This window comes from Brachyhypopomus gauderio, chromosome 8 (genome assembly GCF_052324685.1).
Source record: "Brachyhypopomus gauderio isolate BG-103 chromosome 8, BGAUD_0.2, whole genome shotgun sequence".
In the NCBI taxonomy this organism is placed as follows: domain Eukaryota; kingdom Metazoa; phylum Chordata; class Actinopteri; order Gymnotiformes; family Hypopomidae; genus Brachyhypopomus; species Brachyhypopomus gauderio.
In genome coordinates, this window is record NC_135218.1 from 12,305,114 (window position 1) to 12,328,587 (window position 23,474).

Sequence of the window (23,474 nt, forward strand, 5' to 3'; positions counted from 1 at the left end):
AGAGGGTGCCAGGGTCAACAGAAAAAGCGAGGGAAAGCGATAGAACTGACTAAAACACGCAGACAATATAGGAACTGCAGATTTTAAATAAAATTGAGTTTATTCTTCTTTAATAATGCAGGTTGATTCCGCGGGCTGGACTGAAACCCCCTGGGTCCCGTCCGCGGGTCATAAGTTTTACACCCCTGCTGTAAACTCTCTTGAGGACATGCTGGTATATTCCCAGAATGTCCAGAATGTCCTTCATCCTGTAAAAACTTTTCTTAATGACTGAAAGATCTCCTGTTATAAGTCCCCCAACACAGAGGTGTTCAGCCAGGCCGTGTGTGTTCACTTGTTTGCTCGGGCTGTAGTGTGTCAGGCCACTATGAAGTTTATCAAAACATTCTTGCCCTTTAGCAATTAAACAGCTGATTTCGATATCTTTGATGTACTTATGATGTGACAGCCTGTTTTACTGGCATGTTGAGAGAACATCGATTTCAGGTGTAAATGACACAGCTCAAGTCAGTTACGGTAGACTTGATCTCTGTAGAATATCGAATACGTTATATGACGTTATATTATTTCAAAACCTAATTTTCTAGGAATTGCAGGGGGTTGAACAGGAATATTGCGACATTCGAACGTCGGTTTTAACACGTGTAGATTGAGCTGATCAGTTTTGTTACATCAACTCTCCCTCCCTCAAAAGCACGCGCACTCTTGCACGAGCACTAGTGGAATCACAGTCGATCCACAGCGGTGCTTATCATACGAACATCATGACTTCATATGGCAAGCAAACTGTCACGGTTGAGGAACAGAAGGTGGGTTAAAATGGATGACTTTTTTCATTTTAAAATGTTATAAAATATAATAAGTTAAATTTATAGATAATTATGTTGTTTTGTAATATATTTTGTTATGTAATATTTTAAATCTCGCGCTAATTACGTAATACAACCACTTTATGATTAGTACATTTCAGGACTTTTTAATTCAACTCACTGATCCCTTAATCAGGCATTAGACTGATTACTGTTTCTTTTTTTACTGAAACTAGCCTGTAAACAAAACCCCAAATAATAAAGTGTTAAATAAAACATCGGTGGGAAAGCTTCAATGACTGGAAAAACTGAAAGGACGTATTCCCTCCTACATTCCCCCTTTATTTTGCCACATTGTATTGTGGTTTCATACGCGATAGGAGCCGAATGCACACTACAATTTGTGGAGAAGCTGTTGCGAGATGCAATTAAGACGAAATGAATGCTGGCAGATGGCCAGGGTTGTTATCTGTGTAAGAGCGAGGGTTCTATGACACTGTGTACCTTGTAAAGGGCGCTTTCAAGGTTAAGCTTGCTCTGTGCTCACTTTAAGTTAATTGATAGTGCGAGATGAATAACGTCAGAGATACAAAAAAGAACTTTCAAACTGCGAATTTTGCTAACAGAGCTTAAACAGTGCATTCTTTGTGCTTTCTTGAAATGTATCATGTTTTTCCTTCTGTTGCAGCACCTGTTTATTTTGGTTATCTATTTGTGTATTAGATTAATGCCACTACTTTGTGCACAGCACCATTGTGTTTTGGTATTGTTCTTGTTTTATAGGGCCACAGCCTCACTCTGGCTTTAATGGTAGCATCTACTGCAGTTGGAGGAACAGTACAATATGGATACAACCTTGCCATTACGAATGCACCCACTGTAGTAAGCAAAAGAGAGAGAGAAAGAGAGAGAGAGAGAGAGAGAGAGAGAGAGAGAGAGAGAGAGAGAGATGGAGTTTCCTCATCATATGCCTGATTGGGAATGAGAGGTTCATTGAGTCTACTGTACTTTTCATTACTAGCATTTATTCTGTTGTTTTCCTTGCAGTACATTCAGAAGTTCATTAATGAGACATTTCAGGAGCGTTGGGGAGTGCACTTAGAGGTGTATAAGGTGACTCTTATATGGACATTTATAGTCTCTGGCTTCTCCTTGGGGGGCCTTATAGGGGCACTTTTGGCTGGGCCAATGTCCATCCACTTTGGAAGGTACCACTTCTCTCTCAATTCAAAGTGTGTTATGCTAAACTTTACAATACATTAAGACATGATGCTAAAGCATTCCACTCTTTATGTTTGAACAGTATCTTACAGAAATAATTCAACAGATAATCTAAAATATTACCTCCTTTTTCATACATAGAAACATGCAAGCATTTTAACATATTTCTGCCTCCTAATTGCTAATTATAAACGTACAATGATTTCATTGTAATTTCCCTCAAGGAAGAAGACTCTGTTGCTAAATAATATATTTCTAATGTCAAGTGCACTCTTGGCCGTGACAAGCCGAACAGCTAGGTCTTTTGAGATGATCATGATCTCCAGATTTCTAGTTGGCATCAATGCAGGTGTGGAACCTACAAAACCAAATCTCAAAATGTTTTATATCAGAGCATGTTACATGCATCTCTGTGTTCATATGCTGTGTTCATAAACGTTCATGCGAACATCATGAACTCTTAGTGTCCTATTTCCTTGTGCATCACTGCACTTCTGAATGTGTATTGCTCTGTTCTGAATGGGTATTTCTGCTCTGTTCATTTCTAGGTGTCAGTATGAATGTCCAGCCAATGTATTTTGGGGAAAGTGCTCCTAAACATTTACGAGGGGCTGTGTCCCTGTCCTCAGCTGTCTTCACCTCTTTTGGAGTGGTGCTGGGTCAAGTGGTGGGTCTGAGGTTTGTCTGCAAAGCAGTAGAAACACCAGTACCACTACACCAGTAATATGACTGTGATTAGAGATTACATGTTATTGTAGTTACATGTATATGAGTGTGTATGGGTTTCATTCAGTTATGGTGAAAAAGATTTTTAATAACCACATGCACTTTCAGATGATTTATTGAAATGGTATCGCAAAGAAATCAAAACCTCAGAGTCTAATATTGAAAGCCATAATCTGTAACAGCAAGGCAGTAAAATGATGTCCTCCTTCACTATTTTATCATGGTTTAACAACATGTGTGTGCATGTAGGGAGCTCTTGGGCTGTGAGTCGTGCTGGCAGTACCTGCTGGCCAGTAATGCCGTGCCCGGCTTCATTCAACTCTTCACCCTGCCCTGGTTCCCAGAGAGTCCCCGCTACCTCCTCATTGACTGTGGAGACAAAGATGGCTGCTTGAAGGGTAATAGGTCTCTGGCTAATTTTGAATGGTCATTTGGGTGGGTGGGATGGGTGATTTATTATACCTAACGTAGAGCAAGATTGGAAGACGAAGTTTAGTGCGTAGCATTTCTTTGCTTCAAACTTTGAGTGCTTTAGTTCAAGCTCCACAGGTTAGACCATTTCAGCAAGTTGTGCGGCAAGTCTAGTGGGAGTTAAACCATATCTCTGGAAAAAGAAGCACTTTCCGAGCACCAGGGACATGTGCTTTTCTTTGGCGTATGTTGGTCAGCACTTCGGCAGCTGCGAGGCCGTGAGGTGCGGACCGACGAGCTGGATGAGATATTGCAGGAGCAGGACGAGGCCCAGGGCAAGAGAACCCAGCAGCCGTGGGACCTCATCAGCGACTGCTCTGTACGCTGGCAGCTCATCTCCATCGCCATCATTAGCAGCGCCATGCAGCTATGTGGTAATGACTCGGTGAGGAATGTCAACTCTTCTCATGATTTGATGGGCAGCAGTCAGCGAAGAGTTCTACCTCAGGATGAAGCTACAGATTACACAATGTTCTACCCTACATGTTATGGTATCATCATGCTGAGCTAAACACTCTGCGTCAGTGTTTCTCCATTAGTTTGAATAGTAATCTGACACTGCACAAGAAAAACTAAGTCTCCTGATTGCTTTTAATGTATAACTGGACTTCAGAAACACTCAAGAAACAAAGGAAATACTGTGCTTTTCAAAGGAGATGTATGCATGTATTATTCCACATCATATTATCTAGTATTATTCCATATCTCCTGGATTATTTATGGTCTTTTTTATGTCAGCAAATTGGTGTGATAGGACACTTTGTGTCAGTTTGTAATGAAGGGTTAACAGGGTGCATCAGCTCATTAAGAGGTTGAGAAATTTCATTCATATTCATAAAACCCTAGTTTGACTGTGAATGCAAGAGGGGAAAATATCCTTGTAATATGAAAATTGACGCTCAAACAGGCTGATATATTTTCCAGCAGCCTATCTTCTGAAATTCTGAGTAATTCAGTCTTACATTGGACTCGATACAGAAAGGAAATAAAAGACAAGAGGGACTGAAAATTAACCAGGAGTGGAGCCTTGTCTGAATAAATGAGTGACTCAGTAAGCTGTGCTGAGAGAATAAGTGCCAACCTTTCCCCTTGTCCTTCTGTATGACACACTGTATCAACCTCTATTACAAACTATATTACTTAAAAATGGCTCTTGAGGACACCTATGAAGATATTTGTGTTTCTGTAGAAATTCCAAACATTGAGACATTTGGTCTCCCCTTTCGCAGATTTACTTCTATGCATCTTACATATTTCAAGAGGCAGGCATATCTGCTGAGCACATCCAGTATGTGACCATTGGTACAGGCGCATGTGAATTCACCGCCTGTATTCTGTGCGTAAGTGTTTAACAAGAAGTAATCTATTCACATGTTATGTAAGTGTTCCATGACTGCTAAAGACTGCTGATTTCTGTCATTTGTGAATGTTATACCAGTACACCCAGGTTAGACAAATGTAGCTTTCAATGCCAAGACCACATACTGGGAGGGTTGGTCTAGATTACCACAGTTCAAAGTTACCAATGTATAATGAATAATAATGTTCATCTTTTCAGTAAAACTTTAAAGGTTTCCCTCTCTTGATGTAAATGTGAACGGGAATGTGTGTGTGTGTGTGTGTGTTCAGAACCTGTTAATTGAACAGCAGGGCAGAAGGATGCTTTTGGTGGGAGGTTATGCACTCATGACATGCTGCGCTGCAATCTTCACTGTGGCTCTTTCATTTCAGGTTTGCATTTTCAATAGTCCCATACACAGTAAAAAAAGATCTCCACTGTCACAGGTGCAAAAGATGCACCACAGGAAAAAGAAGGGCAGGGTGATGAAGCTGCCTGTTGCTATGACACTGAAACTGAGGCCATGATGTTGTGCTCTAAGCTTTATTTAGATTTATTTTAAAGAATTTAACGATTTGTGGTTAAACCAGGAGAAGTGGTAGAAATACTTTGATTTACAGGTCTAACATCATGAAGATCCACCAGAGCAAAGATGAGTAGATAAACAGAATGTATGTTTTATACTGATCCCCCAGGATGTAGTGTCCTGGATGCCGTACATGAGCATGGTCTGTGTATTCACCTATATCCTCAGCTTTGGGATGGGACCAGGTCAGTAACATAACACTGCATTGAGTGGCACTGCTCTAACTGTTCAATTGTGTACCACTGTAAGAGGTAATAACTATATTTAATGTACAAAAAAAACTCAGATTTCTATTCCAGATAAACCTGCCATCATAGGCTTTAACATTCTTAAATGCATTAATTTAGACAAAAAATCTACTACCCAATATAAGGCAGTCACATTATTATCATTTGTGCAGTATGTTTATGATAAAGGGATTCATTTTCCCCAAAGCTGGCGTGACTGGAATTCTACCTACTGAGATCTTTAACCACACAGCCCGCCCATCTGCCTACATGATCGCTGGCTCTCTAATGTGGCTAAACCTCTTTATTATGGGGATGATATTCCCTTTCCTTGTGGTGAGCACATTAAACAAATAACACAACACCATGTAAAAAAAGAAAAAGAAAAAAAAAATTTATTGACCAGAGGATTTTCAAGGATATATGTCTCAAGGATGGTGGTTGCATCTGTATGAATCATGTCAGTAGAAGCGTCTCTAATGCCTTTCTTCCTCGTGTGTTTCAATCAGAACGGGCTGGGACAGTTCTGCTTCATGCCGTTTGGTGTTGTCTGTCTCCTCACTGCTGTGTACGTTGGGCTAGTTCTACCAGAGACCAAAGGGAAGACTCTCTCCACAATCACCAACGAGTTTCGCACGCTGAACTTCCATAAACAAGAAAGCACAGAGCCAAAGAGCAAACAGGCTCATGACCAACTGAGTGTTGTTTTTCACTCAATTGCCCTGTAGAAGTTGCATAAATTTAAATGTTGGTGTAAGGTAGTTATTAGTAGACCATCTAGTATGCAATATACCACCTGGTGGTTTGTCTTTGTAGCTGTCGCAGGAAATTTGATTTGTGTTTATTACTGTAGAGGCAGCCTATCAGGATGTATGTTGTATTATTTATGAAATATGTATGGATACGTATGCAAATGTGTACCATTCAGTAATCACGCTTATCGTTCGTGCTGGTAGCTGCAAGTTGTGTGGCCATGTTAAGGGTTGTGAGAGGAGGATAAAAATTGTACAGAGCGGGACACAGAGGAAAGTGTATAAACCTAACCTCTCCTCATTTCTGGACAGAAGATGCACATGGTACGTTTGGTTTAGTAATTTATTAATGTCGTTTAACAAGTATGATAAATGTTAATCAAACAAGAATGATTATTAGCTATGGAGATTCTACGCACTGCTAATGTAAAAGATGTGGTGTTTGTTCTATTTAAGTTTTTCACAGTGTGTAAAGATGTGAAGGTGAAAAAGAGGTTAAATAAAAATTAGTGGTGGGACTTTAACGCGTTAATTTCGATTAATTAATTACAGGAAAATTAACGCACTAAAAATATTAACGCATTTTAACGCATGAGACACTTTTGCACCGTGGAATGTTTCTCCGTGCACGAGAATGGGAAATTTAAATATAAGAAACTTCCAGATGGAAGTACAAACAAAAATAGTGTTATTTGCACTTTATGTAGGAAGGAGTTCGCTTATCACAGGAGCACTTCCACCCTTCGTTACCACCTCAACGCAAAACATGTTGGGGCTAATGCGCAGGTCAGTAATGATCACTTAGCTGCTAAATGTATTCCTAGTACGATATGGTGAACAAACGTCCGTATTTCCCGGGACATGTCCGTATTTCACATCCTGTCCCGGTCGTCGCGGGTTTTTTTTTTAAGTGAGGAAATGTCCTGGGGTGAGTTTCCCAAAACGTTCACGAGGTTAAGATGTACTTAGAGCTAAGAACGTTTTGGGAAACCCACCCCTGGTTTTTAAATTACCTTCATTGGACCATTAAGACTGGATTAAACTTTCGCGAGTGACCGCAGCGCGCGACTCCGCACGCGTTTATACATGACGCTTCATATTATTTGCATTGTTGTTCGCTCTCTGTGGTCGAAGATAAAGGCTTACAAGAAGCGCTGCACATCCAAACCTTTCGAAAAAATAATGCGCAATTTCCAAGTTTCGGCAGAAAAAAATGCGAATTAAGCCTTGTTTCCATTCATTACAGTTGTGCGAATAAACTTTAGATCACGTGAGAGGACGCCAAAACAATAGTGGTTTTACGTCCATCTGGCAGTTACGCATTTTTGCACGTTGAGGTTTTGAAACATTTTTTTCTTTTTCTTTTCTATACATGGAGAAGTTAAATTCAATTTTTGCTCTCTCCAGAACTGTTTTTGCATGCATTTGCCATCTTTACATCGCGATCATGTACAGAACCACATGATTTGAGGCATGATACGTCATCGTTTATGCGAAAAACCCTTTTCCATCCAGTTTTTTCGAATTTTGGCGATGCGATAGTCTAACTTTTCCGAAGAAAATCCAGCAGCTGTATGATGAGGAAAGGGAAGTAAAACAGGTTATTGTGAAGAGCGCCACAAATGTGGCTCTGACTGGGGATCACTGGACCTCTGTTAGCAACAAGAATTATCTTGGTGTGACAGCTCATATTATAGATGATGAATCTATAGATGATGAAGATCCAGTCATTTGCTTTGAGCATGCAGAAGACCACTTCTAGGCACTATGGAGATCCCTGTGGCAGAGGCCTGGGAAATTAAAGAAAAATGTACCATCTAAAATGGAATTAAAAAACATCTTCTGATTTACTTCAATTCTTCCAATATCCTGAGCAAAACTTCCAAAATTAAACAACATTTTTGGTCAGAATTTCCAGTGTTCTGAACTGTTTTCTGCACTCATCTATTGGTCTATGTAGTAGACTGGTGGAAAAATAAACAAGATGTTGAAGTTTATGATTATGTTCATTGATTCATTCATCATTCAAACTTAAATTAATATTTCTCATGTTAAATACTGAAATGCAATTAAAATGCGATTAATTTCGATTAATTAATGACAAAGCTTCCAATTAATTCGATTAATTTTTTTGATCGCGTCCCACCCCTAATAAAAATACATAACACCAGTCGAAGAGTACACTCGTCTGTACCAGAAGAAAAACTTTGGGAGCAGTTATAGTCTTCTTCTCTGTTGTGTGCTCCATCCAGCAACAGTGTTTTCACCAAGCCATGCTGATTTTGTCATTCCGGTGTATCAGTTAAGATTCAAACTGGCACACTTTTTTGTTTATGTAGATGAATGTATGGAGGTTTAAAACATATGCACTGTTGTTTTTGTGAATTTGATCTTTGAGAAACACTAGAGATGATTTGTTAAGTTCTTCAATATCATACAGTAAATGAAAGACGATACTTATATTGCTCAAATAGAAGCCCATTTTGTGCAAGCCAGTTGTGGGGATGGACCCTGTCAGTATTGTTTTATATTTATCAAGAAACCAGAGAAGTCTGCCAATGAAACAGCACCACCAGCTGCTGCACTGTCATTCTGAACTCCCTGGTTCTTGCATTGCATCAACCCACAACAAGGAGCCTGGCTAGAAACAACAGGTTATGTCAGCATGTGAAAGTTCCTATGCATTTGATTGTTAATGTTTTCATAATACAGATAAAAACATTTAGTGATAAACATGGTTATATTTGCAGGTGTATTGTCTTAGCCCAGACTGCTGTCTTTTCAGCATGCCAAGGGTGATGGTCACCTTCTTGTTCTGTGCTGTATCATTTCCCCCATACAGAAGTATTTTTAGCTGTATGCAACGTACATGAATTATGGTCTTTAAACACCAAATATTTCACTGAACATCATTAATGAGCAAATAATATGATGCATTATTACAGCTGAGAACAGATTAATTTTTTTGTTATTTTGCAAGGCAATGTAATGGCAAGCTAAGAAGTAATCCTTCCTGAAAACTTATCAGAGTTTAGTAATTGACATCCCTTTGTTTTACTACTTTTTTCTTAGCATTATTTTAAATATACCAATATTAGAAGATCACTTATAAAGTGTTTAAACTTGCTTTCTTCCTTTCTATATTCATGTATAACGGGGATATCGGAGGTCACTCACAATAGGCAATACAAACTGAATTCTGCTTCAGTTGCAGTTCATCTGATATTTTGTAGCCAGCCATATACAATAGGCTTCTTAAAAATCTTGATCCACGTCAGCGTTTTGATCCCAACTCTTCTAGGTCATTAGAAGAATCTGTGTTGAGGCAGAGGTTTCTGAAGACCGGATTTGGAGGTTTGAAAATTGCACAGTGTTGATATATGAATAGTTATGTGCAAGGCCTGTTTTTGTATTGATTTTGTAAGCAGGGATGCATCTTACCCTAAGAGATTAGAGCTGGACAGAAATAATTATTTCCCTGCTCAAACTTATAACCTCATTATTACCTGATGTGTTGAGTGATGTGTTTTGAGCAGGGAAATCAAAACAAACTGTGTTTCTCCAGGACATTTGTGCAGTCTTTCTGTAAAGGTAAGATTGGCACACAAGATTATGTTTGAATCCCATTCCTTTTTAAGGTGCACTGAATTGTAAATGTATCGGAAACATTTACCTATAACATGGATAAGTGCAGCAAAATACTTTTTGCAGATAAACCGTGACCAAGGTAGGCAGAGCTGGACTGTGACACTAAAAAGTATGTGAATATGTGAAGTAAGTTATTTTAGAGAAGTAGCATTTTGCTTTATACTTTAAGTATATGTTTAGTTAACCTGCATATTTTATTTACTCTAATACAATAATTTGTGTGCTATTCACATTAGATACAGAAGTGATAAGATACATAACTGCTGTTCAATGTTCTGCAGCATTTAAGGAATATGTAGCAATAATAAATAACATGTTGATTAATAGTGTTAAGATTTCTGGGGCTTCTCTCATAATGGTTCCATATATATTGAACTGGACTGCATTCATGTAATCACATGAATAAAATTCTAAGAATTAGAAAACTTACTGAGCCATGCTCAACTTAAAAGCAGTTCCAAACCATACTCTGATTTATATATATTTTTTTGCAGTTAATGTGCAAGTCTCTTACAGGATGCATCTAATATATTATTTGAAATACCAATTAAATATATGCAAAATTCTCCTGCTTATGGCCTCCTTTGCTGCTAATGCTATCTTATCACTGCTGTTGTCCTCATTAAGGTCACTGATATTAATTCCTTCGTCCATTTCATGCTTTGGTATGACCTCAAAATTACCAGATACATCAACAAAAAATGTTATGTAATGACCAAAAGTATTAGGACAATTAAAAAGCTGAATAAACTTCATATTAGGGGTGGGACGCGATAAAAAAATTAATCGAATTAATCAGAAGCTTTGTAATTAATTAATCGAAATTAATCGCATTTCAGTATTTAACATGAGAAATATTAATTTAAGTTTGAATGATGAATGAATCAATGAACATAATCATAAACTTCAACATCTTGTTTATTTTTCCACCAGTCTACTACACAGACCAATAGATGAGTGCAGAAAACAGAGCAAACAGTTTTCAGAACACTGGAAATTCTGACCAAAAATGTTGTTTAAGTTTGGGAGTTTTGCTCAGGATACTGGAAGAATAAGAAGAATTGAAGTAAATCAGAATATGTTTTTAAATACCATTTTAGATGGGATACTTTTTCTTTAATTTCTGCCGCAGGCATCTCCATAGTGCCTAGAAGCCGTCTTCTGAATGCTAAAAGCAAATGACTGGATCTTCCATTCATCATCTATAATAAGAGCTGTCACACCAAGATAATTCTTGTTGCTAACAGAGGTCCAGTGATCCCCAGTCAGAGCCATATTTGTGGCGCTCTTCACAATAACCTGTTTTACTTCCCTTTCCTCGGCATACAGCTGCTGGATTTTCTTAGACATTGTCTTTCTGGACGGCAGTTCGTAAATTGCATCAGCTGACGCAATTTGCAGTGCTTCTTGTAAGCCTTTATCTTCGACCACAGAGAGCGAACAACACTGCAAATAATGTGACGCCGCTCGCGCGAGGTGTGCGGAGTCGCGCGCTACGGTAACTCGCGAAAGTTTAATCCAGTCTTAATGGTCCAATGAAGGTAATTATAAAACCAGAACATTTCCTCACTTAAAAAAACCCGGGACGCCCGGGACAGGATGTGAAATACGGAAATGTCCCGGGAAATACGGACGTTTCGTCACCCTATCGTACTAGGAATACATTTAGCAGCTAAGTGATCATTACTGACCTGTGCGTTAGCCCCAACATGTTTTGCGTTGAGGTTGTAGAAGGGTGAAAGTGCTCCTGTGATAAGCGAACTCCTTTCTACATAAAGTGCAAATAACACTATTTGTGTTTGTACTTCCATCTGGAAGTTTCTGATATTTAAATTTCCCATCCACCAGCGTAGCCTCTTCAGTCATCTCCATCATGATCTTATTGTGCGTCCATATAATCTGTATGTCTGTCTCATGCACTGAGAAACATTCCACGGTGCAAGTGTCTCATGCGTTAAATGCGTTAATTTTTTTAGTTCGTTAATTTTCCTGTAATTAATGAATCGAAATTACCGCGTTAAAGTCCCACCACTACTTCAAACACATAGCACATTCTAATCAATAATTGTAATCTCCAACTAGTTTGTAATGTTTTACTAGGTTAAGAATTGACAGTCATTGCAATTTTGGCACCGTGTAAAACGAGATAAGGAGCTGAGAGATAAGCTATCAGTATAAGTCATGACGTTCTTAAACTCCTGATGAGCTGTCCCTCATGTCTGTCTCAATACGTGAAAATCTCAACAGTTTGACACTTGATTTTTGCACCTATATCAGAATGCTAAGATGATGTGTACTTTACAAATAAGATGGTTTGCTTATGCTCAGCACTTTCTAAATCTAATTTTAATCTCTCCCAGTGTCAGTTGTGAATGAGGCATCTACTCAAAATAAACAAAATATGGAAATGTCCAATGTGAATGAAGACTAATGTAAGGCACTCCAGTATGAGAAGCAGGGGCAGCAGAAGTGAGTGCTAAACTTGTTTTATCCACTTGTTTGCAAAGCTACAACATGCATTGCAACCAGAGGAAATCAAGTAAGAAAGCACTGTAGGGCCCCACAAGGTTCGAGGTTCTTAGTCCAGTTCAAAGCCAGTGATACAAAATGCATTGCGATACCACTGAAAAGGTTCTCAAATACAATTTTATTTTATACTCATCTCTGTAGCAAATAAACAAAGACACAAAACAGTGTACAAAAACAAACATCAATAGAAAAGTATGTCTATATCCAAATGTCAAAAAAATCAATGAAATTCTTGACATAAATCGCAAAGAAACTTACTGTCAGAGAACAAAAAATACCAAACATACATACAAATGTACATTTCTTTTTCTATGTGCATGTCTTTATACAAAAGTGTCAATGCAAGTCACTTTGCGTACATGGTTATTCTGAAGATGGTCCTTTTAATGACAGATTTTCCTACCCATTGCTGTTCACAATCAGTACTGGGAAGGCACTTTGCAACATACGCATATATAAAAACGTAAGCAGAATACAAACAAATGAAACAGTGACTGAAAAAAATATATATTTCCAGTGATCCAATGTGCCTCAAAACATGAAAAAAACATCAGTATATTTATCACTGAGCAAAGAATCTTAACCAAGGCCCACTGTGATTCATCAAACAAAAGTGAAATGCACTCAAATCAGCCTCAGAATGCTGGAGTGGCATTGAAAGACATACTGGTTGATGCAGACTAAGAAATAATTGTCCAAACAGTGAGATGAAATTCTAGTTTGACAGTAACAATCTGGAGGGATTGGTAGGCTAGCTAGGAGAAACAGCAGCCGGATACAGTGCTGTCAGGAAAGGAATAGCAAGCAGTTACACAGGTCCTTTGTTTTTGAAGCCCTAGTCACTATGTATTTGAAACCTACATCAAACCGACAACCATCAACTTACTTAGATTATACATCAATATAACAGGCCTCATATTGAAAATCTGTTACAATTTTTAAGCTATTGGGGGACCAAGGTATAACAAAGCTGTATTAGAAAAAAAATATGGAAAAAACCAATGAATGGAAATTCGATCAGCTCCCCAAACAATAATTAAATATTATATCATCAGCATTAAATCACATTTACATAAAACAGCCTCTCAGGCATACCAGAAAGCATTTGTCAGCACATTAGTTTGATGCAGTTAAAGGTTTTCCTAACCTCCCGTGTCCTCTTAAAACACTGACCACTTACACAGTAGTTCATACTGTTTAGCTGGAAGGTACAAAAAAAGGAAACAATGAAATTTAGATCTGAAACAGTGATGGCACACACTACAAGGAAACACACACAATGCCAGTTTACACAATCACACAGTTCTACACCTGCACACACGAAGAATCAGAGTGAGTTTGAGAGTCTGCCGGTACCAACTTCAGACTACTTGGGCTCCTTGTCTTAAATCAGGTTTCTCAATTTAAAAAATCATTCATCCAGGAAGGCCAAGGAAAATGTGATAATCAAAGTGTCCCACTCACATAAACTAAAAATGTTGGCCATATAGTTATCGATATAGATATATACACATTTCTTACATATATGAACATTATACACATATAGGAATTCTTAAGTTAAGCAGGAATGTATTGAACCTTATAGAAAAAAAAATCTGATATATTAAAAAGCCCTCTGATTATATTACATTCTGAAGATTAAGAGACCCTGGCCCACACATGTCCATGTCAGTCATCATGCGCGCGCACACACACACAAGCTCTTTTGCTAGGTTCCTGTCAGACAAATAATTCAAAGACAAAATAGCACAGCACAGATCTAAATTTTAACAACAACTTTATATAAATCATTTCGTAAAGGAGACAGGGACACTTAATATCAATAAGTTAATAAAATATACTCTTCATTTCTTGTGATATCTTACAGTCATACCTGAAATTGGTCCCTGCTGTATATTCAAAACTCGTGCACTCTGCATAACCAAAAAGAATCCATCTTGCAAAGAAAACAAACTTGCGCGAACAACTATTAATTAGGACACAATATTTAAACGTTTTAGAATTGTCATGGAATTTAAAATGTGTCCAAAACATTCAGACAAGCTGAGAATTTAGATCTAATTGTGTAATTTATTCAAATAACAGCTCAAGCTGCAAGTGGTCTGGCTTCCTCTAGAACACTACAACTATTAAGTATTTAAAAAATCACTACAATGGAGGGGGGAAAAAAGATAGTTGCTTTATACCAACACGAAAACAAAAACACGTTGGCAAACAAATTAAAACATTAGATGATAAACACTGACGACAAGCAAAGAAAAAGCAGTTTACGGTGAAAGATGAGAAAAGGTAGAACTGTAGTTACTGTCAAACCTCAGTAAGAACATGGCCGCTTTCCTTGCTTTAGAGTCATTTATCTCCTAAACCCAGACCACTGCTCCCCACCTCAGCGTCCACCAGTGAAGATGCAAAAGCCGACTGCACGATCTGAAACCCAAACGACTCCAGCAGAGACATGTTCTGCTGCGGTGAAAAGGGAGAGGTGAGGTCTCCCAAGCTGGGCCCGGACCCACCGTGTTTCTTGTGCACCCGATGCTGGTGCTTGCTGAGGTAAGACTTTGTGCGGAAGGTCTGGCCACATTCGCCACAAGCAAACTTTTTCTCCACGTCAGTTTTTTGTTTGGAGCCACAGGCCTCTGCCGGAGTCCCGTTGGATTCCCCGTTGAACACCAGCGAGGGTCCCCTCAACTCCTCGCCCTCAGACTTCTGCTCGGCTTTGAGGTCGGCTCCGTTAGAGAGGTCCCCGTACGCGGCTTCCGAACCATCAGAATCTTGATGGGGGCACTTCCCAGTATTCTCCTGCCCGTCTGAGGTAAACACAGAGTTGGGTGGGGGTAGGAAGATCAGAGGAAATGAGATGTGGCAGAAGCGGAGAAGGACAGAGGGGGAAATGGGAAAAGAACCTCACATTAGGCAAGAAATGTAGATCAATTTGCCACCACCTGCCTAAGTCTTTGGACACAAACAACAACTTGATACACAGATACATTACAGAAAAAGTTTAAAAAAAGAATATGACTATATATAATGGCTAGTAAATCAGCTGGGAAAGGTTTTAACAAATGCAGCTACCAAAAAACCTTTAAAATTTAATGGGTCATTACAACAAATCTCATGGTGGCCCAAGACTTCTGCACAGTACTGTAGTTTATATTAAAGCAAATGGCTCATTACTTTTGTATAAACATTGCCTTTTTAAAACACATTAACTGACTTTCCTTTGGTCAGAATTGAAAATATAAATGTGTATACACTGGACAATTGCTCCATGCTTTAATAAACACATCAAGATTGCCTTCTTAGTTTCTATCCCATACACAAGTCTGCAACTAAAATGCATAATGCCTGTCATAAGGAGGAAAGAATAAAAATAAAACGGCCACTATACATGCACTGATGAGATATACAGCCCACTGCTTGTGCACACACAAAACAATATCCAAGGAATGCAACACCAGAAAGATTTCACCCCTAATTCAATGTCTGTTTTTTGGCAGGCCAATCAACTTGTGTAGTTGACAAAATCTAGTTTGCAAGGAAACAGCAGGCAAAATGAGTTATCATCACATATCTCAGTTATCTGTGAAATGTGTGGCAGCATCAAGAGATGTAGATGATCCAGCAGTGTATTCCAGAGACTTTACTGTGTTTCAAAACTCCTCCATAGGTGTGCACTTTGGTGCTTATCCAGGACGTGCGTTTTGTTATTAAATCTTTTCTTGTATAATTTTTTTTTCAGAACGTACACAAAGGAATGAAAGAATTTTCAGAATGCACACAATCAGTGAAGACACTAATTACTCCCAATTACACTAAATATCATATTTCAGTAAGTAATCCATTTGTTTGCCCATTTGGAACAACGAAGGCCAGCACTGTGTAGATAGTCAACTTAATTAACAAACAATTAAACAAAATGTAAAGTTTAGCTTACTTGAAGGTTCCCCATAGCCTATGTGTTTTTCCTAACCATTCAGAACACCTCATTCTAATTGTTTTTGTCAGAGCGGATCGAGTCCGTCCAACAGCGGGCCACTAGTCCTACATCCTGTGTTGAAAGGCGGCGTATGTCTCTTCCCACGCCCACCCTCCGGCTGACCCATACTGACCTGGGAGAGGCCCATGCAGAGAGAAGCCTGGTGCTCCAGCAGAGCGGCACTCCCATACATAGGGAGTCGTCCCTGGCCTGCCAAGGAGCAGCTCAGGCTGCAAGCCAAGGGCAGGAGGGCCTGGCTGGGGGAGAACCGGAGGCCCAGAAAGCCCCCGAAAAGACCCCTCAGTCTCAGGAAAGGTAACCAGGAGCCGGCGGCTGGTGCAAAGGTCTACACCGTTATCAACCACCCCGACAAGGGAGAGAGATGAGGAATAGAGACAGAAGGAGAGACAGGGAGGCCAGGGGAGGGGGGAAATTTACCGTCAATACATCCAGAATGATGACTAACTTCACATCAGTTTGTGTACACACCACACTTGGTAGTTACTCTCCATTGCTTGAATTATGTACTTTTAGTGTACTATTCAAGTGCAGTCTGAGTAATACCACAAGGAAATGAATCTTTTTTCCTTTATTACTTGCCAAGCCTGCAGAAATATTGTTGGAGCCCATCTTTAAAAAAAACAATCTCAGTACTGATGTAAAGTTAATGTCTCATTTCTGATGTTTTTCACTTTTCTCCATTTTCCATAACTCAGAAAACATCCATCATGAATCAGTTATACTGTAAATAACCTCAACCTCAAGTCCTAACCACAAATAAACATTACAAAGTACTTTTAGTTGAGTACTGCAAAATGAACTCATAATATGCAAGTGGTTATATATATATATATATATAATGATTTAATATAATTCTTTTTGAAGCATCACTGACTGGAATTTTACCCAGTACTTTCTCTATTAAAATGCCAAGCTTCACAATATGCAGAGAAAAAAAAATCTTTTTCAGTGCCTAACATAATATCTTACAATGAAAAATGACTCAACAACCAACTAAGACCAAATTCTTCTTCTCAGCATACCCCCAACAACAGGCTGCTGGTTTCCATGGCAATAATTGTATGAAAAAAAGGTCCATTAGATACCAAAAAGAGATTGCACAAAAAAATGCAGGCCTAAATTTGGACATGCATTAATGGAACATTTGCTTAGCCAGCATGTGATGGAAATGACAGAAAGCAACAGACAGAAATATGCTGCCATGCGAACTCAGCAGTATAAGGGGCCGTGGTCTTCATCATAGTGAAAGCTGGTATGGCTGCAACTATGACTCATTCTTTATACTTTGGCAAATTAAGCACCAAAGTTCTTTTCAACACAAGGACACCAATTCGGTGTGGAAGTAAAACACTCACCTAATCTAACAATAAGCAAAACGTCAGGGAAAGAAAAGCACTATTATGTTGGAGTTACAAAACACTGCTTAAAACATTCGATTTCTTAAGGTGGACCGTCTGGCTTCCAAACTAACAGAGCACTGCAGCCTTGCACCATCGTGCAGTTTGACCTCCCCCAGAACGACCCAGACCCAGTGTAAATACATGCACTGCAGTAGCCAGCAAGCGGCTCACACAGTTAATCCTTTAAATTGAGTTGAAAACGCTTATGAAGTCGAGCTTAAACACAGGGCTTTTCAGACGCTCCAATCAGACTTGTTCTGCAAAGTTCAACTGAAAACCTGACTGGATGTGTCTGTTTGAACAAGCTATTTGCTTGTGATAGTTTGCTGAATACTAAAAAGGCCACATTGTTCCCGATACCTCAAATGGATATTAATAAGAATCAAATATACTGGATATTAAAAAGAACCCCCCCCCTCCAACGAAAAGCCCAGTTTAGGCTGAACAATTCAAAGTTAAAGCTACATTCCTTTGAAATAAAAGTCCAAAAGTACATTTCGGGTACTGGAGATGCCTCTCAAACATTTACTTACAATGCAAGAAAAGAGAATGATGGTACTCAGCCATGGTGATAAATTAGTGCAAAAATATGGACCATGTAAGTGTGTATGTGAGCGAGTGCTTTTTGCAAGCAGATATTTAGCAGCAGGGTGAAAGAGCGAGTGAGCGAGTGACAAGGACGCTGGTGGGGGGAGGCTTGCTTGCCTTCCACTGCGCACGGGCGTCCTGAGTGGTAGGGGGCGCCGTTGTGCATCTGCGGCCCATTGGAACGCGGCTCTAGGAACTGGTTTGCTGTGGAGGAAGGGAGCATGGACGAGCCGTGGTGCGTTTTTACATGTACCTTAAGGTAGGACGCAGTGGAAAAACCTGAGACCATCGGAGGAGCAAAAAAAAGCAAAAACAAAAAGAGAAGGAAAAAATAGAACAAGCAGAGTCTTGTTTTACATTACGATTACAATCTCCCATTTAGCTGGAGATTACGAAAAAAAAAAAAAAACTTTATTGGCTACAGGTTCAGGGATGTACAAGTGAAGTGCAGCAGGAATACACAACTGAGCTAAGGAATTCTCCACAAACATGTTTGCAAAGGACTGAATTAAACAATAATTCAAATGTGGAAATGCTTGTATATAACTGAATGGCATTCTTCTTCCTAGCATGTACTTAGTGAATCAAAATTCAACCAGATTATATCCTTTGTTCCAACTTTAGCTTGGCATATTTGTTATTACCTGTCCACGAGTGTAGGCATAGTATCTTTTTGTAAATGCATGCATATCCTATGCAAAGTTAGCACTGAATAATTGGCAGTTTGCATGTGAATGATTTCCTATCAAATGCATAATTAATCTGTGCTTGAGGGTTACCTTTATTGCATATGCCACAGTAGTTGTGAGGTCCTTCACTGTGTTTTTTCAGGTGGTCTGTCATATATGCAGCCCGTAAGAATTTTCCACACACTTGGCATGGTATCTTATCTTCATGGCAGGCCAGGTGTGACCGCAGACGATCTCGAGTTGCAAATGACGCATTGCAAACCTACACAAAAAGCAATAGTGACTTTCATTTATGTTTTTACGTCTATATATTTTGCATATTTGAAAATCCATTTTTAAATTAAAAAAAACCCTACAACATGATAAAAAACTAGCAGCATGTCAATAAAGAGACCAGATTATATGTAAGCTTTTTTATATTGGCCAGTGAAGTTGCAAATATTGTCACTTATGGGACCTTTCCTGTAGAAATACAGAAATTATGGTAGCATTCCTTCATAAAAGGCCTATATTCAAGTATAATTTAATATCTGCATTAAACTGGAATTAATAGCTTTATTTAAAAAAATACTCAATTTTCAAACTAATAATAATAGGCCTGAAAACAAATACATTTATAAATGTATACATTTAAGTACTGGATACATTTACAAGTATTGAACTATTTACAAATATTTAAGGAAACAGTGTCCAGTGTCTCTCACCTGACATTTATGAGGTCTTTCTGTGGTATGAACCTGTTTGATGTGTCCATTTAGATGGTCTGGCCTGCAATAACCAAGAAAACAATGATACATAAAATAGTAATGGAAAACAGACACAAAATGTTCTGTGCAGAAATGTGTGTGTACATACATACATACACACACACACACACACACACACACACACACAAGTACTAAACGTTTATAGTTTTGTGTACACTTCCAACAGTCCAGTGCTGGCATGTCTACTAAGACATCGATAAATAGATAAGTAGATAGGGTTGAGGTTGAGTATTCAAAATAACTCACCTTGAAAACCCCTTTCCACAGCTCTGACACACGTATGGTTTCCCCACAGATCCGTCGTGGGAACGCACATGGTAGGACATCCTATCTTTACGCTTGAAGCGTAAACCACACACCGGGCAAGCATAAGGCTTTTCACCGGAGTGCGACAGCTTGTGTCGGTTTAGGTGATACACGTCTCTGAAAACCTTCCCACAGAGGTCACATCCAACGTGTCGCCTCGTCCTCTCTCGTCTGCGCCCGCCGTCCGCCGCACCGTGGGCCGGCAGTCCATTTTCGTGCAGTCCCGACTGGGAGTGAGGGACCATCGACGGGATGTCCACTGGTACCAGTTCCCTCCCGGTGCTGACTCCACCGCTGAACGTCCCGTGTTGTGCTTCGTGGTTCCTCAGCTGTACGGTGTCCGTAAACATCTTACCACAGACCCCACAGGGAAACAGGCCCTCGTTTTCATTGGTAGTACCGTTATTGTACGCAGCGGAGCCCACCGCGGGTTCTTTCTTCGGTCGTCCCCGGCCTCGCTTGGACCCGGCGGAGCCCTCGCCGTTCAAGGGATTCCCCGTCAAATCTGTAGGAGAGACGGGCAGCCTCCCGGTCGTTACGGTGGGATGGGAACCGTCGCCGGACCGTGTCGGACCGGTGGTTCCGTCGCTATCCAGATTGTTGGTAAACACCGCGCCGTTGGGCAGCTCGGGGTTCCCCGCGGCACGGTGAAAGCCGTGGTCACCCCCTCGCGGAGGGGGTACGAGGATCTGGACGTTGGACTGCTTGATCACCTCCTGACAGATCTCGACGACGGAGCGCATCAGCAGGAACTTGGCGGCGGTCATCAGCTCCGGGAAGCTCTCCAGCCGCACCACGATCTTGGAGGTGTAGGCGAAGTCCAGGATGTCCCCAAAAACTTTGGGGCTGATCGTGTGCATCTCCAGCTCCTTCCCCTCGCCGTCGCCCTCGGCCTGACGGCTGAACACCGACTCGAAGTACTCGCTGCACGCGGCCAGCACCGCTTTGTGGGCGGGGAAGCTCTCCTCCCCGACGCGCAGCACCACGTCGCAGAACCGGCCTCCATCTTTCCTCTGGCCGTCGAGGTTGTGCAGCATCTCGGCGCTGTGCTCGCTCACCTGGTACGTGTACGAGGAACTCCACGACTGCTCCGGTCTCTCCATGCCGCCTTCGGTGCTACGACGACGCCCTAACACATGTGACAAAAGAGGGCGACCACGTAAATACAAAACCAGCCCCTGTTGGTGAGGGAGGGAGGGAGGGGGGGGGTCCGTGGAAAACAAACAAAAAACAAGCCTTTCAACGACGACCACCCCTCTTCGCTTTAGCATCCACCATGTTAGCAAAGGGGAAAAAATGGCAGCCCCCCAGCTTCCTGTGAACTTTGACCTTTTGCTTGGAGGGAGGGGTATGCCGCTCGCTTTTATTTTTGTCTTCGCTTTGTACTTAAACGTGTTGTACTTACACTTAAACGCATTTAACCGCTGGAATTATGCGTGTTGTTCGTTCGTTGTGCGTGTTGTGTGTGTCGCTTGTCTCTCCCCCTCTGGCGTGTTATGAATTCACGTCCTTGTTTTCCAGTCAGCCCCCCCCCCCCCTCGTAGCCCCCCCTCGTAGCCCTCCCTCCCCCCCAAAAAAAGACAAGCACACCCGGCCAACAAAAGCGGACTACACCGCAGCACTTTGTTCCTGCCGCACGTTGTCAGACACGGTCGGTTTCATGTAATGCGAATAATGCACGGGAAACGCAGACCTGCTTCTGAAACGATACATGCCCGTGGCCCCCGCCCCCTTCAAGGTCTCTGAGGGGTAAAAAAAACAAACCACCCCCTCCCCCAAGTTTCATATTAACCCAACTAGGAACGACTAAATACTATATCAGCATATCTCTTGCGAGGTATATCGACATTCCAATTTTAACATATTTCCTAAACAATTACATTTTTTGTTTGCTACGTAACTCCGTTTTGAAATATTAACATTTTGAACAGTCAACAAAATCATGTGAAACAGCATAGCCCACAACGTACTAAGCCACGCGTTGGTCGGTTTTGATGGCCACATTATTTTGTTACATTTAGCCTACTTAAACTTCCAAAATATAAAAGCGAAACATGGGATATTTTACCTTTCTGGACCAAAGACTGTGACCAAAGACTGTATACACTGTATAGCCTACAGTCTTTAGTATATTATACAATGAGGCAAATGATAAGTACATCGCAATTATTATACGGCTTTGTTCTCGATTCAAATAGGCCTTGCAAATTTTAGGAAGTTATACCTATTGCAACTCTAGAAGGTCCATATGAGATCAGTTCCATTTCATTTTTAGTTAGATGGGAGAACTAGACATAATAATCACTGATGACCACTTAGCCTTGGGCTGAAGGGTCTTTAGCTGCTTATTTGAATTACTGGTAAACACATTCACTAGAAAATAGGAAAACTATACCCCTCATATTTAAATAACTTATTAAATCGATTTGTGTTATGAGGTTAACAGACATACTGAAAATGATAATTCAGATCGGCGCATAAAATGTGTAATGCAAATTAAATGTACTAAATGTGGAGGGAAACAAACAATTTTCACAAAAACTGAAGTAGTATTTTCTTACAATTTCATTCTGTAATAGCTATTGTGAAATACAACTACTTATAAGATTGTTACACAGGCGAATAAGTAGCTAAAGTGTTTATGAAATGGCAGCATACGAACTACGTAATATCCACGACTGGCCTACATACCTTTTCCTGTCTGCCTGGGTCAGCGGTCCAGGTTCTACATTTATAACTGAAGCCTGTTATAAATGCATCCATAAAGGGCTGATATTCACATGTAAAGTGATTAAAATGAGCACATTAAGTCAAGCAATTTCTGAAGCTTACTCAGAGTGTCCTCGCCCCACAACACTTTCAGGGTGTTTGTTGTTTTACATGTCAATGAAAGGTCACAAGTGGTGTTTTTAGGAGCTAAAAATCTTCTCAACCCTCATGTCTACTTGTTGATTGTGCAATCTTTGACTTGCAAAAAGATTTGAACACACCAACCACATCTCACATTGTCAGAATTCAAGACACTGCTCCTTTTAATACTCAAAATGGTTTACACCATTTCACAATTAAAATGTGTTAGTCCTCCCTACGATACACCCAACTGCAAAGAAAGTGTCATGGCATTTGCAAATCACAAAGGTTACTGAAAATTATGCAAATTTCAGTCACTTCACTGCCTGCTTCCAGCTGGTAGTTACAAGTGATTAACAACCCCATCCTCCACTCACAGCCAATAATTTTTAGGAGAAATTGAGCAAAAGTGCTGGATATTATATTTATATCCAAACATACATGACCCAGTCAGTAAACAATAATGGTAAAAAAAAAAAAAAAAAAAAAAAAAAAAAGCCAACATGCCCAAGATTTCTAGTTATGTCAGCACAAGCACCTTCTAAGAACATCCCCAACTTTTCTCCCCT

The 23,474-nt window shown here is 40.1% G+C and overlaps 2 protein-coding genes across 7 annotated transcripts; one reads left to right on the forward strand and one right to left on the reverse strand.

Annotated features, from left to right (window-relative positions):
- Positions 1 to 677: 677 nt before the first annotated feature.
- Positions 678 to 8,870, forward strand: slc2a11a (solute carrier family 2 member 11a). Its single transcript, XM_077014463.1, has 12 exons — positions 678 to 809; positions 1,593 to 1,691; positions 1,857 to 2,017; positions 2,255 to 2,379; positions 2,579 to 2,708; positions 3,006 to 3,154; positions 3,425 to 3,612; positions 4,457 to 4,567; positions 4,857 to 4,958; positions 5,262 to 5,337; positions 5,588 to 5,715; positions 5,889 to 8,870. The coding sequence occupies exons 1-12, from the start codon at positions 765 to 767 to the stop codon at positions 6,105 to 6,107; spliced, it is 1,533 nt and encodes a 510-aa protein (XP_076870578.1). The 5' UTR covers positions 678 to 764; the 3' UTR covers positions 6,108 to 8,870.
- A 3,537-nt stretch (positions 8,871 to 12,407) lies between these two features.
- On the reverse strand, positions 12,408 to 21,562 carry patz1 (POZ/BTB and AT hook containing zinc finger 1). Of its 6 annotated transcripts, XM_077014466.1 has the most exons (7): positions 21,461 to 21,562; positions 19,996 to 21,184; positions 19,687 to 19,750; positions 19,073 to 19,244; positions 18,411 to 18,572; positions 16,418 to 16,630; positions 12,408 to 15,115 (listed from the first exon to the last, which is right to left on the reverse strand). In XM_077014466.1, exons 2-7 carry the CDS (start codon positions 21,156 to 21,158, stop codon positions 14,658 to 14,660), a joined length of 2,232 nt encoding a protein of 743 aa, XP_076870581.1. In that variant the 5' UTR covers positions 21,159 to 21,184; positions 21,461 to 21,562; the 3' UTR covers positions 12,408 to 14,657. The 6 variants fall into 6 exon arrangements, with proteins under 6 accessions (XP_076870581.1, XP_076870580.1, XP_076870579.1 ...); XM_077014465.1 differs by lacking the exon at positions 21,461 to 21,562 and having other exon boundaries at positions 18,411 to 18,497; positions 19,996 to 21,373; XM_077014464.1 differs by lacking the exon at positions 21,461 to 21,562 and having other exon boundaries at positions 19,996 to 21,372.
- Positions 21,563 to 23,474: the final 1,912 nt, after the last annotated feature.

Excerpts from the sequence above, each read along its gene's own strand:
- slc2a11a (XM_077014463.1), top strand. The coding sequence starts at position 765 with ATGACTTCATATGGCAAGCAAACTGTCACGGTTGAGGAACAGAAG. Across the intron at positions 4,568-4,856 it reads TCACCGCCTGTATTCTGTGC|AACCTGTTAATTGAACAGCA; the intron begins GTAAGTGTTTAA and ends GTGTGTGTTCAG. Across the intron at positions 5,338-5,587 it reads CAGCTTTGGGATGGGACCAG|CTGGCGTGACTGGAATTCTA; the intron begins GTCAGTAACATA and ends TTTTCCCCAAAG.
- patz1 (XM_077014464.1), bottom strand. The coding sequence starts at position 21,326 with ATGCTAAAGCGAAGAGGGGTGGTCGTCGTTGAAAGGCTTGTTTTTTGT. Across the intron at positions 19,751-19,995 it reads TGTGGAAAGGGGTTTTCAAG|GCCAGACCATCTAAATGGAC; the intron begins GTGAGTTATTTT and ends TGGTTATTGCAG. Across the intron at positions 19,245-19,686 it reads AAAGACCTCATAAATGTCAG|GTTTGCAATGCGTCATTTGC; the intron begins GTGAGAGACACT and ends CTTTTTGTGTAG.